Below are 14,577 nucleotides of genomic sequence, written 5' to 3'. Positions count from 1 at the left end.
ATTTTTTGGACAACATAGTCACCTATGACATTTTTGTCTCATTTTGGATGACATACTAAACTATGACATTTTTTTTTAACTTTTGAACGACATACTAAACTTTGACATTTTTGTCAATTTTTGGACAACATACTAAACTATGATATTTTTCTCTCATTTTGGACGACATACTAAACTATGACTTTTGTTTCATTTTCATTTATGACCATTATACTAAACTATGACTTTTGTTTCATTTTGGACGACATACTAAACTATGACATTTTCTCTCATTTTGGACGACATACTAAACTATGACATTTTTGTCAATTTGTGGATGACATACTAAACTTTGACTTTTTGTCAATTTTTGGACAACATACTAAAGTATGACATTTTGCTCACATTTTGGACGACATACTAAACTATGACATTTTTGTAAATTTTTGGACAACATACTAAACTATGACATTTTTCTCTCATTTTGGACGACATACTAAACTATGACATTATCTCCTTATCTCTCTTACTTTAAGGATATTTTGCCTCCGTTAGCCACCTGCATCAAATTCAAATCACTGATGCTAGCCTACAAAGTGCTTTATGAGTGTGCCCCCAAACTTAAATGCTCTCCTAAAGGCTCATGTTACTCCTCCACTACTCTGTTCATCAAAGGATTATGGTCTTGTGGTGCCGACATCCTTTGCCCCTCCCCTGAACTATCCCCTTCTTACATCCACCTCTGCACTCTCACCCTCCATCAGTCCATTTTCTTTCATTTTTTTTTCTTTCTCTTCTTTGGATAAAAACATCTGCTAAATGCTTAAATGTAAATGTTAACGTATTGCTTTATCCTCCACATGAACGTCACAGAGGTCTCAGCTGATGAAGACACTGTGGAAAAAACCCTAAAATCTCACATAATATTTGTTAATTTATGTTTATGAATAAACGTTTAAAAACCAGACAAATGAAGCATAAGATTCAGTGTCATCGTTTTATTTTTGTTTCTTCAGAAGAAGCTGAGAAGACGAGAGAAACAAAATCACAACATTTCTGCAGCAGAACATTTTCATACTTCACTCTGGTCTGAGGAACCACAGGAAACACATGACCATGAAGAACATGAAGAAGATCGTGAAGAACGTGAAGAACGTGAAGAACGTGAAGAACGTGAAGAACGCGAAGAACTTGAAGAAGGTGAAGAATGTAAAGAAACATGAAGAAGAACATGTTGAAGAACATGATGAAACATGTGAAGAACAACATGAAGAAAGTGAAGAAAGTGAAGAAAGTGAAGAACGTGAAGAACATGTAGAACGTGAAGAATGTGAAGAACATGATGAAGAGCATGAAGAAAGTGAAGAACACGAGGAAAGCGAAGAACACGAAGAACATGAAGAACATGAAGAAGCATGATGAAGAACAACATGAGGAAAGTTAAGAAAGTGAAGAACATGAAGAAGATCAGAGAGAGAGAGGAATAGCACCAGAGTGTTGGAGTAAAAAGCAGAAGCAGCAGGTCACACACACACGGGCGTGTCAGTCATGTGACATTGCAGATGAACTTCACGTCTAGTCTCATTAACACAATCACAGCTCAGAGGAGGGGGCAGAGTCAGATGGCACGAAATACTGCTGAGTCGCCGTAGCCACTGCTGAGTCATGACTGCTGAGTCACTGTAGCGACTGCTGAGTCACTGTAACGACAGCTGAGTCACTGTATCCCTCCTATATTAAAGGAGTAGTCATGGTTTTTCTTCAGCTGTGGGCGGAGCCATGTTGCTGGTGTGATTAAACTATGATGTCGTCAGTTTATTTCTACACATGCATTCATTAAAAAGAAAACACTGACCTCTACAGGCTGAACAAGCACACACACACGTAGCCGTTAGCAGGTATGTGATGTCATTTGGTTTCTTAGCAACCAAAGAAAACTGATGATAAAAGTCTACAATCATTTTAATATTCACACGTTCATTCACACGTCAAAATGCCCTTTGATTAGCTGATGGCTCTTTATATCGTTACAGATCAAACAACAATAATAACAATAATGTGCAAATCATGAGCTCAATAAAGTTCAAGCTTTTGTGTGCAAAACAACACCAGCAGTGCCAACACACAAACACACACACACACTCACACACACACACACGCACACACACTCACACACATACACTCACAGACAGACACACACACACACACACGCACACACACACACACAAACTCGCACGCACACACACTCACTGATTTAAAGTGAAACAAACGAGTGACAGAAACAGAGATTGTGGTCATGTGACGGTGGTTGCCGTGGAGACGGTGAGTGGTTTCACTGTTGGGCCTCTGCGAGTCTGTTACTGATCTCTTTGCTCTTCTTTGTGACGACGGCGTCAGGTTTAGTTTCCGCAGCGACGGCAGACGTTTTCTTCTTCACCACCTGCTTCTCCCTCACCGTCTTCACCGTCTTCACCGTCTTCATCACTGCTGCCGACGCAGGGGACTTTTTTGGTTTGGTACGAGACACTGGTTTATCCACCTGACAGAGAGAGACAGAGACACAGAGACACAGAGAGAGACACAGAGAGAGACAGAGACATGAGGAGGAGAGGAAGAAAACAGTGAATTAAACCTTTAACATTTCTGTATAAAACACTCATTTGCTTTGTTTCACGTTAGATGAGACAACACTTGTATTTAACTTCACAATATTTATTATCAATCTAAAGACAGTAACTGATTAGCTTAGCATAGCTTAGCCTAGCTTAGCATAGAAACACAGGGAGACAGTCAGCCTGTGGTAACTTAATATTTTAAAACGTACATTATTATATATATTATAAGAGCAGTTTCTCATCTAACTGTCAAAAAAGCAAATTAACATATTTGTAAAATTATTCCTTTAAGACTGTGTCATGTTAGCATGCAGCTCTTAGCATTTAGCTTAGTCGTGACGAGCAGATTATTATTGATGAGTGAAAATAAAAGCACAAAAGGTGAATTTGTGCTTCAGCTTGAACGCAGCGCTGTTTTCGTGCAGTTTCCCGGTGAAATAAATGGTTTAGAATGTTGTTAAACAACAAGTGAAGCGTCGCTGGTTGAAATCCCTACAGTGACTGTAGAAATGAGCAAGACACTGAGCTTGGTTCGGCTCAGATTTCTGCTGAGTCATCCTCTGGTGTAAATGAGCAGGGATGTTGCAAACATGCAAACAAATAAACCTTAAAACCATTTCAGAGATTATGATGGAGACGTCACTGAAGTCACTGGTGAATTGAGTCTGTTTTGATCAATCAGTTTGACTTTTTTAATTAAAAGCAGTTTCTTTGATTTTTCAGCTTCTTAAATGTGAATATTTCCTGGATTGAGTTTGAAATCATTCAAACTCAATCAGTTTGTGTTTGTGGACAAAAACAAGACGTTTGAGAACATCATCATTTCCACGTTTGACAAACACTGATCAGTATTTTATGGACCAAACTATTACTGAACTATAAACTGCTATAGACTCAGATGTCGAGGAATTATATTTAAAGTCTGGATTATTGAAGAGCAGCAAAGAATCAGCAGAGAGTTCATTTTCTCATGATGTTCTAATGAGTCGTTAAAAAGTTCCCACACACTGTTGATCAATGAAGCAGATATTCTGTGTACTGCACCTTTAAGAGAACAGTCTGGTTTAGATTTAACACATTCACAAACGTTCAGTTCATGATCATGATCATGATGAATGAATGACTGCATAAAACTGAGCTGCACAAATTGGACGTCAAAAATATAAACAAGAACATCATCTGCAAAAAGAGTGACTAAAGAATGACACTGCACCACTTTCTGCTGCCACAGACGCCATTTTGTGTCTTCCCACTGGTGTGTGTGTGTGTCATGGTGACCGAGTGAGACATGGATGAACGTTTACAGATAATTCCCTGTCAACAAAAGCCATTATCGGTCGTCACTAAAACAACATGAAGAGCTTCTTGATTTTCTCTTAGATTTGTTTGTCATTCATCAGGTCCATCAAAGCTGGTGGGCGGAGCAAGCAGAGAGGTGAGTAGATTCAGAGAGGATTTCATTTGTCAGCTGTCTCACAGTGTGTGTGTGTGTGTGTGTGTGTGTGTCAAGTTTGGGCTCCATGCCTTCCAGAAGAATGATAAAAACACACCTGACTACAGCAGGTTTAGAACAGAGCTGCTCTCAGTCTGTGAGTCCTACAAGGACGAGAAGGAGGGAGTGGCTTCATCAACACAGTGTGACTGACACGTGATTCAAAAAGTGCTGATGTCATTCATTCATTCATAATTAGTCTCTGAACTGTCAACATGCACGCAGACATCACGTCAGTCTGTTCATCTGCTCAGGTTTTATTATTTCATATTAAGAATTTCAAAAAAACATAGAAAAAAGACAGAATTCTAATATTAATCTCAGAAATCTGACTTTTTAAAATTTTGTTTACAAAAAATATTCACATTCTGAGATTACAGTCAGAATTCTGAGAGAAAAGTAATTTGCCAGAGGTATTTTAAATGTCAGACTTGTTGACTTATTTTTGATAAACTGTAAAATAAATAGTTACGTTGATCACCTTAAGGACATAAAACGTATCCATTGAAATTCATTCTAAACTCGTTTTAGTGTGATTAGTGTTAGTTTGTCACCTTGGGCTCTTTGCTGCTGGGTTCGCTGTACAGACTGCGTATCCTCCGACGCTCCTGCAGCTTGTTGTCACTGGGCGGAGCCTTCACCTGCTCTCCTTTAAAGGTGGCGCTGTAACTGGTCTCCAGACTGGTTTCCTCCACAGGTGGTTTATACTGAGCTGGAGCTTTGATAGCTTTCACTGGTTTCACATTTTTATACGCCTTAAACTCAGTCCTGAGAGAAGGTGAAACATGAAAATATAAATATGTTTAGTATAAACTGTGATCGACATTTATGAGCAACTGAACTTTCATATTGTAATGATCACAGGAACAGGACTGTGATACAGGAAACACTGCAGATGTAATTTCATTTAGAGGAAGGAAACGTCCTGTCATTACATTCACACTCTTTTACTCACACTACACTTTTATACATTTATACATCTATAAACTACACTTTATACGTTTAGACATCTATAAACTACACTTTTATACATTTATACATCTATAAACTACAATTTTATACATTTATACATCTATAAACTACACTTTATACATCTATAAACTACACTTTATACATTTATAAAAATATTGAAGTCACAATATATTTTCGCGATACAATATTATCATAATATTTAAGTCACGATACGAAATGATTACAATATTGAAGTCACAATACGATATTATCGCAATAATTAAGTCACAATATATTATCACGATACAATATTATCACAATATTTAAGTCACAATACGTAAATTCATCGCAGTCATCTTGGAATCCTATGTTGTCCGAGTTCCGACTATAAATGGAACGCACCATGAAGCTCTGATGGTTTGCGATTGTAGTAACAGTTTTAAACACTAGAGGTCGCTTCTTTCCTTTGTTTGGACATGTGACAGTGAACTTTCTGAGCTGCTGTTTGAATGTCGGTGTGATGAAGGTTGTACCTGTAGCTGCTGGACGTGGACATCACCTCCTGAATCTGTCTGTTCAGAGCATCAGCAGCTGCTCGGTCTCTCCTCTGCTCCTCCAGCTTCTTCTTCTCTGCAGACTTCTCCCTCCTCACGCTCCTCACAGTCTCCAGCTTTGACTCCTTCACCTCCTCCACCTTCTTCTCCTCCTGCACCTTAATCTCCACCTTCTTCTCCTCCTGCACCTTAATCTCCCCCTTCTTCTCCTCTTGCACCTTAATCTCCACCTTCTTCTCCTCTTGCACCTTAATCTCCACCTTCTTCTCCTCCTGCACCTTTTCCTCCTGAACCTTCTTCTCCTCCAGCTTCTTCTCTGGCACCTTCATGTCCTCCACCTTCATGTCCTGCACCTTCTCCTCCACTGTCTTCACTTCCTTCTTCCTCTCCTCTTGCACCTTCACCTCCTTCCTCTCCTCCACCTTCTTATTCTTCTTCTCCTGCAGCTTCTCCTCCACCTGGCTCTTCTCCACACCGCCCTCGCTCTCGGTTCTGTGGATCCACGGGTGGTCGTGTTTCTTGGGGATGGGCCAGGCTTTGTAGTCCTTCTGGTACTGGGTCTGGTTGTTGAACGGGCCTGTTGTGGGCTGGTACTCGTCTCTTGGTCTGCAGCTTGGTTCGGGTCGAACTCTCCACGCCCTGAAGTCTTGTCGCATGACGGACGCGGCAGAACCGCGTGTTTCCGCTCCTGCGGCAGCGGCGGCCGCGGGCGGTGCCTCCTTCACCTGCGATTCTCCTCCTGGAGGAGGCTGCTGCTGCGTTTCTATGGCGACAGCAGCGGCTCTTTGATGGCGGTGAAGATGGTGAGGAAGACGCTGCGCCTCCGCCACGTCCGAGTATTTCGTGAAAACCAGAGGAACCGCGATGTCCGCTTTGTCCAGTTCAGTCCAGAAGCGGTTGATGCAGCAGGCGCGAGTGATGCAGGGCCACGCCATGATGAAGGAGTGAGGAAGAGGAGGAGGAAGAGGAGGAGAGAAGACAGATGAAGAGAGAGACAGAGAGAAAAACGAGTGTCCTGTAGAAAAATCTGCAGCTTAAACCAAACAATTTCTTTAAAGATTCATTTCATTCACTGCTGCTCACTATGAACAAGTGAATATCGGCTCCTCCCACTCTCTCTCTCACCCCTCCCACTCTCTCTCTCCGCCTCTTCCTCTCTCTCTCTCCTCCTCTTTCTCTTCTTCTCTTCCTCTCTCTTTGCTATAGTTTGTTCTCTTAAATGTAAAATCTTTTTTATCAATTCAATTCAATTCAATTCAATTTTATTTGTATAGCACCAAATCATAACATACATGATCTCAAGGCTTTGTACATAGACAACATCAAGGAGAGCAGAGAACCCCAACAGTTCACACAATGAGCAAACACTAGGCATCAGTGGAGAGAAAAAACTCCCTCTTAACAGAAGAAGAAATCTCTGACAGAACCAGACTCACAGATGTGCGGTCATCTGCCTCGACCGGTTGGGGTGAAAGGAAAATGGGGGACAGTGGAGAGGTGGGGGACAGAAAATGGGGGGAGAGAAAGGACAAGAGGGAGATGAGGGAGAGACGGAAGAGAGAGAGGGAGACCAGCAGCAGATACACAACAACTGTATCAGGTTACAAGTTTATACAGTTACTGATATCGACTTTTTAATTTACAAAATAATAATAATGGTGACGATGAGCGTAGCCTCGGAAACTGGATCTTGATCCTGCAACCTGCATGATGAGAATACAGAGAGAGAGAGAGGGAAGGAAGGAAAGACACAAACTAGGGAGAGAAAGAGACAAGGTTAATGACATATAAAAAGTCATAATCAAATCCTGAGTGTGAGAGAGTGAATGTGCGTGTACCACAGGAAAATCCCCCAGCAGTTTAGTTCTATAGCAGCATAACTAAGAGCTGGTCCAGGTTTCCCTGAACCAGCTCTAACTATAAGCTTTATCAAAAAGGAAAGTTTTAGAGAGGAGGAGCCTGGTAACTAAAGGCTCTGCCTCCCATTCTACCCTTACAGACTCTGGGAACCACAAGTAAACCTGTATTTTGTGACCTAAGTGGTCTATTAGGGTGATAAGGTAAGACTAGGTCTTTCAGGTATGAAGGGGCCTGACCATTAAGTGCTTTGTACGTGAGGAGGAGGATTTTAAATTGAATTCTAAACTGTGGGTGGAGCCAGTGTAGAGAAGCTAACACTGGAGTTATATGGTCTCTCTTTCTAGTTCCTGTCAGAACTCGTGCTGCAGCATTTTGAATTAACTGAAGGATTCTAACAGACTTGTTAGAACATCCTGATAATAAGGAGTTACAGTAATCTAATCTAGATTAACAAAAGCATGAACTAGTTTTTCAGCATCCTGTAAAGACAGATTGTTTCTAATTTTCATAATGTTCCGCAGGTGGAAGAAGGCTGTTCTGGAAATTAGTTTTATGTGTGAATCAAAAGACATTTCCTGGTCAAAAGTAACTCCAAGGTTCCTCACAGTGGAACTGGAAGCCAGGGTGATGTCATCTAAAGTGACAATGTGATCAGAAAGTTTTTCTCTGAGGTGTTAGGGCCGAGTATAAAAGTTTAAAATCGATAAAATATAGCTGTGTGTCATCTGCATAACAATGAATGTGTATGTTATGCTTTCTAATAATGTTCCCTAGAGGAAGCATATATAAGGTAAAAAGTATAGGCCCAAGCACTGAGCCTTGTGGAACTCCACAATTAACTTGTGTTTGTAGTGAGGCTTTATCATTAACGTGAACAAACTGGAATCTATCAGATAAGTATGATTTAAACCAGCAGAGGGCAGCACCTGTGATACCAAGAGTCTGCTCCAATCTCTGCAGTAGAATATCATGATCAATGGTGTCAAATGCAGGAGATCGAACAGGACAAGTAAAGAAACTAGACCATTATCTGACGCCAAGAGAAGATCATGACTAACTTTAACTAGTGCTGTTTCTGTGCTATGGTTTAATCTAAAACCTGACTGAAAATCTTAAAACAGGCCATTAATGCGCAAATATTCACATAATTGATTAGCAACTGCCTTTTCTAAGATTTTAGAGACAAGGGGAAGATTAGATATAGGTCGGTAATTAGCTAAAATATCTGGGTCAAGGGTTGCTTTTTTTAGAAGGGGTTTAATAACTGCTACTTTAAACGTTTGGGGCACATATCCAGTTAATAAGGATAGATTAATTTGAGTTAATATAGAGTTGTTAATTAAATTATCATTGTTTCATTTACTGTAAAAATCACGTGACGGCCTGGTTTAATATCAGTGACCCCATCCATTTTATCAAAGTGACCACGCCCACCAGTCTTACCAAATTCGAAAATTATGAGATAAAAAGTCATAATTATGAAATAAAAAGTCGAAATGATCCATAAATATTACGGTATATTGAGTTGCTTTGTAATATGTGCTAGAGCGCAACCTGTCTGTCTGTCATGTAAGCTGTTACAGTAGATTACTGGTTCTCAGTAAAGGTGTTAAATGCACGACAAATATGTTACAAATGTGAGATTTTCTGCTCTGAATCTGCCGAACGCTGCTCATGACGCTCCGCTGCAGTAGGGGGCAGTGTGTCCTCTGTGTGTGTGCGTGTCATTGCCGTTGAATAACAAGAAGAAGAAAACTGAGCGGAAATAAACAAAAGCAGCAGCAGCAGCAGCAGAAGAAGAAGGAGAAGAAGGAGAAGGAGAGACGTAAGAAAAATAACTTTCATTAAACTTATTTGGTCTTAAATGTCGCAGACGTTAGTTTGTGTTTTTAAATGACGTCAATGTTTGTGTGAAAGCGTGAATTAATGAGCGAAAACAGACAGATGACAGCGTTAGCTCTGCTGCTAACACATGTAGCTTCCACTCACCCGTTAATCTATAAATATAATAATCTGTAGACATGGAGAGAGAGAGAGAGAGAGAGAGAGAGAGAGATCTTGTGAGGACCAGAACAATAAAAACGTCGTTTTCAGGGTTAAGACCTGGTTTTAGGCATAGAATTAAGTTTAGTTTAAAGGTTTTGATGGTTAAGGTAAGAGAATGTATTATGTCTATGAATGTCCTCACTGTCTGTCTGTCTGTGTCTGTGTGTGTGTCTGTGTGTGTCTGTGTGTGTGTCTGTGTGTCTGTGTGTGTGTGTGTGTCTGACTGTCTGTCTGTGTGTGTGTCTGTGTCTGTCTGTCTGTGTGTGTGTGTGTGTGTGTCTGACTGTCTGTCTGTGTGTGTGTCTGACTGTCTGTCTTGTGTGTGTGTGTGTGTCTGTCTGTGTGTGTGTGTGTGTCTGTCTGTCTGTGTGTGTGTGTCTGACTGTCTGTCTGTGTGTCTGTGTGTCTGACTGTCTGACTGTCTGTCTGTGTGTGTGTGTGTGTGTGTGTGTGTGTGTGTGTGTGTGTGTGTTGTGTCTCACAGGTTCCATGATGGCGACAAAGAGACTCGACCATTTTGAAGTTTGCTGTGAGTGGGCGTCATGTGACTTCAGAGGCTGCACCATGGAGGAGCTGAGTGATCACATGACCATCCATCTGAGGGATTACCTGGGAGACAGAGATGCACTGGAGGAGCTGGGTGAGTGAGTGAGGGAGGGAGGGAGTGAGTGAGTGTGTGTTTCAGTTAAAATGATGAAAATTAAACCCCTGTGTCTCTGTCTCTGTGTCTCAGATGAGTACGCGTGTCTGTGGACAGGTTGTGACTTTGTGTCCATGGGCAGTCCCACAGAACTTGAAGTCCACGCCTTCTTTCATAATTACCACAGTAAACTGCGCTTCGTGGGCTCACAGCTGCTCAAGTCTCGTCCTGATCTTCCCGGCTGCAGCCAGGAAGTTCACAACAACAACCTCCTTCCTGAAGGATCTGACGGCTTCATGTGTCAGTGGGAGAACTGTGACGTAAGTGTTTGTTGTTGTTGTTGTTGTCGTCATCGTCATCGTCGTTTAGATTTCACGTTGATCTTCTTCACTCAGAGCACGTTCAACAATCCTGAGTGGTTTTACCGACACGTGGACAATCATGTAGAAAGTGCTGAGTCACAGTCTCTGCCACAGCAGCAGCAGCAGGCGCTTTTCTGTCAGTGGACAGGTACGTACCTTGTCTCTGTCCTCTCTGTCCTCTGGTGACGTGTGTGTCTCTCCGTCCTCACCTGTGTGTCTCTGTGTCCAGGCTGTGACGCTTTCTTTAGGATCAGATATCGACTGAGAGAACACGTGCGCAGTCACACGCAGCAGAGACTCGTGGCCTGTCCTACATGTGGAAGCATGTTCTCCTGTAACACCAAGCTGTACGATCATCTGCACAGACAGGCTGCACCTGTGGGTGAGTGAGACAGACACACTGACAGACAGACAGACACACAGACAGTCTCTGGTTTGTGACTGTAATCAGATTACATGTTTGTTTTAAACAGAGTCTCTGGTTTGTGAACACTGTGGAAAATCTTTCTCCAGTGAGAGACTTCTGAGAGACCACGTCCGTCAACACGGTAAGATGAGAGGGTGAATGTGTTCATTAATAACATGAACTGTAGAAGATGAATCATGAATCTAAACTTTTCTGCTTCACTCAAACAAGATATTGTAGAAGTAATAGAATCATTGGTTTGTTTGTTTGTCTGTTTGTGTGTCTGTTTGTGTGTGTGTCTGTGTGTCTGTTTGTGTGTGTATCTGTTTGTGTGTGTGTCTGTTTGTGTGGTGTGTGTCTTCAGTGAACCAGGTCAAGTGTCCGTTCTGTGACATGAGCTGCACGACGTTAGCTGCTCTGAAAATCCACATCCGCTTCCGTCACTGTGACGAGAGACCGTTCCCATGTGACTTCTGTGATAAAAGGTAAACGGAGGGACGGACAAGCTCCTCCCCCTCCCTGATGCCCTGCCCCCCTCCAAACACCTGTTTCTAACTGTCCAGAACCAGTGAAAACCAGAGAAATGAACGTGAATTAAAGTTAACGGTTGATGACGGAGAGTGAATGTTTGGTGTGTGAGCGTCAGGTTTTCAGCAGCTCCCACATTTACATCAGAGAAATGACAGTTTTAAAATCACCTCGTCTTCATTTTAGAGTTTTAACAAAACTGCAAATCATGTGAAAATGAAAACAACAGTAATGTGTTTATGTAGAGAAAGGAGAAAGCGTTTGTTTCAAGATGTTTGTCATTATTTTAATGTACCACTCTAACGGCGCAATACACACTCATTGTAAAATATGAAAACGTCCAAAAAAAGTCTAAAACTTAAACTGCGATTGTTCGAAAACTGTAATATTTATCAAAACTTTGACTTTTGACGCTCTAAAGTGGGCAGGGTTCTAAATTTTAATCATCTCTGTTAATCTCTGTTAATCTGCGCATAATTCTACAGTTTTCACATAAATTTCATGTTGTTTGTTTGTTTCAGGTTTAAGAATCAGAGAGATTTACACAAACACACTGAGGTTCATAACGAGGGAACAGTTTATCGCTGCACAGTCGAGGGCTGCGATTATTCCTGTCACACTTTTCCAACCATGACTCATCACTTTAAGAGAGTTCACCAGGTTTGACGCGTCATTGTTTACGTTGATTCTTTTTACATTGTTTACGATGTTTACGTCATTTACCTCGTTTATGATGTTTACATTGTTTATGATGTTTACATCGTTTACGATGTTTATGTTTACGTTATTTATAATGTTTACAATGTTTACGTTGTTTACCTCATTCATGATGTTTACATCGTTTACGTTGTTTATGTTTATGTCGTTTACGATGTTTACGATGTCGTCGTCAGGTTGGAGGAATGTCCAAATACAAGTGTCACCTCTGTGATAAAGTTTTCTCGTGGTGTTACACTCTCACTCTGCACCTGAGGAACAAACACCAGCTCAAGTGGCCGTCAGGACACTCACGCTTCAGGTCAGTCGTCTGTCCCCACGTTTGTCCCTGTGACGTTTCCTAAAAACAACATTAATCAAGATGAATTATTGAACTTGAAATGAAATGAATCCCAGTTAAAAACCCTCTGACTGCTGTCCTCTTGTCCTCTGACTGTTGTCCTCAGGTACAGGAAGGACGTGGACGGCTTCCTCAAAGTGAACATGGTGAGGTTTGAGACGGTGGAAGTGACGAAGGAGATCATGAAGAACATGAAGAAGAAAAAGTCTCAGAGTCTTCGCAGAAGCAACAGGAGGACGAGGGCGGCGGTAACCACGGTGACCGCAGAGACGTCCGAGAGCGGCCGTAGTTCTCCTGCAGGCTCCTCCTCCTCCCCATCCTCCAGCTCCTCCTCGTCGTCGTCCTCAGAGGACGAGGACGTGTCTTCTCAGCCGAGGTCTCCAGTTTACTGTGTGATGAGTTCCATCCCTGACCTCGAGCACGAGGCTGCGAGCTTCACTCAGCGCGACCTCCACGACCCCAACGACCTCACTGACGCCACGTCAGCTGTTCAGGCTCTGACTGAAGTGGCCCGAGGCCTCGGCATGGACGTGGTCTGACCTCTGACCTCTGACCTCCTCAGGTCCAGAATCGGCTCCGGTTCCTCAGCTGATTAACAGGAAGTGTGACTGTGTTTCTGTGAAGTTTTTATGCTGATGTCATCGTTGAATTTTATTTCATTTTAATAATAAATAAAGAAGAAAACACTGCACATGTTTTTGTTTCTGTCCACGACTGAGACGTCTTCACCGTCTCTAAATCCTTTCTTGTCTCATAAAGAAAAGATGGAGGTCCAGTTTCCTCTGTCATTAAAGAAACCCATCAGGGCCACAGGGGGGCGCTCACATCTGTGTGTCCTTCATCTGTCCTCTGCCACCAGTCACTAGTATCACTGCTCGTCTCTCTAGCGCTGCCTCTGGTAAAAACTTAAGATTTAACTTCATTAAAACTAAATTGGTTCAACACAAAAATCCACAAATTCTTTAATCTGTGTTTAAACAAACTCGATTTCAAATGATTACATCAGAGGTATAAATGTTGCAGATTTATGGGATGTTTTGTCTGATTAGAGCTTAGATCAACAGTCTGTGATTCAAGACTCTGAAATGTAGAGGGCAGCGTCGAGCCTCTTGGTGACAGAGAAACCTGGGAGTCGTATAAAGACAGCACAGGACACAGCCCCGTCCAGACCCTGGACAGGGACACGGCTACTGTAGCTTTACTTGGACATGGGGACGTTTGTCAGCAGGTGGACGGTTATAAAACATGATTTAGTTTTAAATGAATGAAAAGTCACTTTCAGTTTGAGACAGACTTTAATTCTAAAACAGAAGCTGCACCATCAGTAGCGGCACACAATTATATATATACACAATATACACACACACACAGTTACCTAAATCTGTTATATAAAATATAGAATCTGCCGTTTGTACCTTTGAGTTCGTCGTCAGCGCTCGTCGAGTTCAGTGTGCGAGAAACTCGGAGCTGAAGCAGACGGAGGTAAAGAGTCCACTCCACAGTGAGTGGATTAAAATGCCCTCACCACTTCATTTTTACAGCATCTGTCCATAAAAAGCTCGCGTGTGAACCATCTGAAAAAATAAGATTCTAAAAGCAATCAACAGCAAATTCACGTGAACTGGCGTTTGTCTCCCTCGTGTGGTCGTGGAGAGAGTGACACTTTTTAAAGCGATTCCTTTACAGTGAGATGTACACACCCTCAGGATTTCTTATATATATGTACATATACATACATATATATATATATATATATATATATACATACACATATATATATATATACATATATATATATATATATATATATATATACACACATATTCATATATGTATATATATCAGTATATAGATATATATATGTATATATACACACACACACACACACACATATACACACACATAAAAAAGATAAGCATTAAAAATTCCACATTTAAAAACTTACAATAAATAATATATGCAGGCATTTCATTAAGATAAAATTTCATAGATTGTGATCTACAGTCGTTAAAAAGACAATTTATTCTCCTTTAATCAATGTCCCTTCATCGTCCGTCTACACTAACATGGATTCTTGGCATCTGAAT

At 41.4% G+C, this 14,577-nt stretch overlaps 2 protein-coding genes across 3 annotated transcripts; one reads left to right on the top strand and one right to left on the bottom strand.

The window, feature by feature from the left end:
* Nucleotides 1–1,373: 1,373 nt before the first annotated feature.
* On the bottom strand, nt 1,374–6,716 carry LOC122761962 (microtubule-associated protein 6-like). Of its 2 annotated transcripts, XM_044017155.1 has the most exons (4): nt 5,571–6,716; nt 4,641–4,854; nt 4,145–4,190; nt 2,459–2,518 (listed from the first exon to the last, which is right to left on the bottom strand). In XM_044017155.1, exons 1-3 carry the CDS (start codon nt 6,524–6,526, stop codon nt 4,149–4,151), a joined length of 1,212 nt encoding a protein of 403 aa, XP_043873090.1. In that variant the 5' UTR covers nt 6,527–6,716; the 3' UTR covers nt 2,459–2,518; nt 4,145–4,148. The 2 variants fall into 2 exon arrangements, with proteins under 2 accessions (XP_043873089.1, XP_043873090.1); XM_044017154.1 differs by lacking the exon at nt 4,145–4,190 and having other exon boundaries at nt 1,374–2,518; nt 5,571–6,714.
* A 2,536-nt stretch (nt 6,717–9,252) lies between these two features.
* zgc:112083 (uncharacterized protein LOC550461 homolog) lies at nt 9,253–13,179 on the top strand. The gene is made up of 10 exons (XM_044017153.1): nt 9,253–9,276; nt 9,982–10,137; nt 10,231–10,457; nt 10,533–10,647; nt 10,729–10,881; nt 10,973–11,047; nt 11,270–11,390; nt 11,955–12,093; nt 12,327–12,451; nt 12,597–13,179. Exons 2-10 carry the CDS (start codon nt 9,987–9,989, stop codon nt 13,027–13,029), a joined length of 1,539 nt encoding a protein of 512 aa, XP_043873088.1. The 5' UTR covers nt 9,253–9,276; nt 9,982–9,986; the 3' UTR covers nt 13,030–13,179.
* Nucleotides 13,180–14,577: the final 1,398 nt, after the last annotated feature.

Source organism: Solea senegalensis, unplaced genomic scaffold (genome assembly GCF_019176455.1).
Source record: "Solea senegalensis isolate Sse05_10M unplaced genomic scaffold, IFAPA_SoseM_1 scf7180000015120, whole genome shotgun sequence".
In the NCBI taxonomy this organism is placed as follows: domain Eukaryota; kingdom Metazoa; phylum Chordata; class Actinopteri; order Pleuronectiformes; family Soleidae; genus Solea; species Solea senegalensis.
Note: the sequence above shows the minus strand (reverse complement) of the source record. Positions and strands in the feature narration are given on the sequence as shown.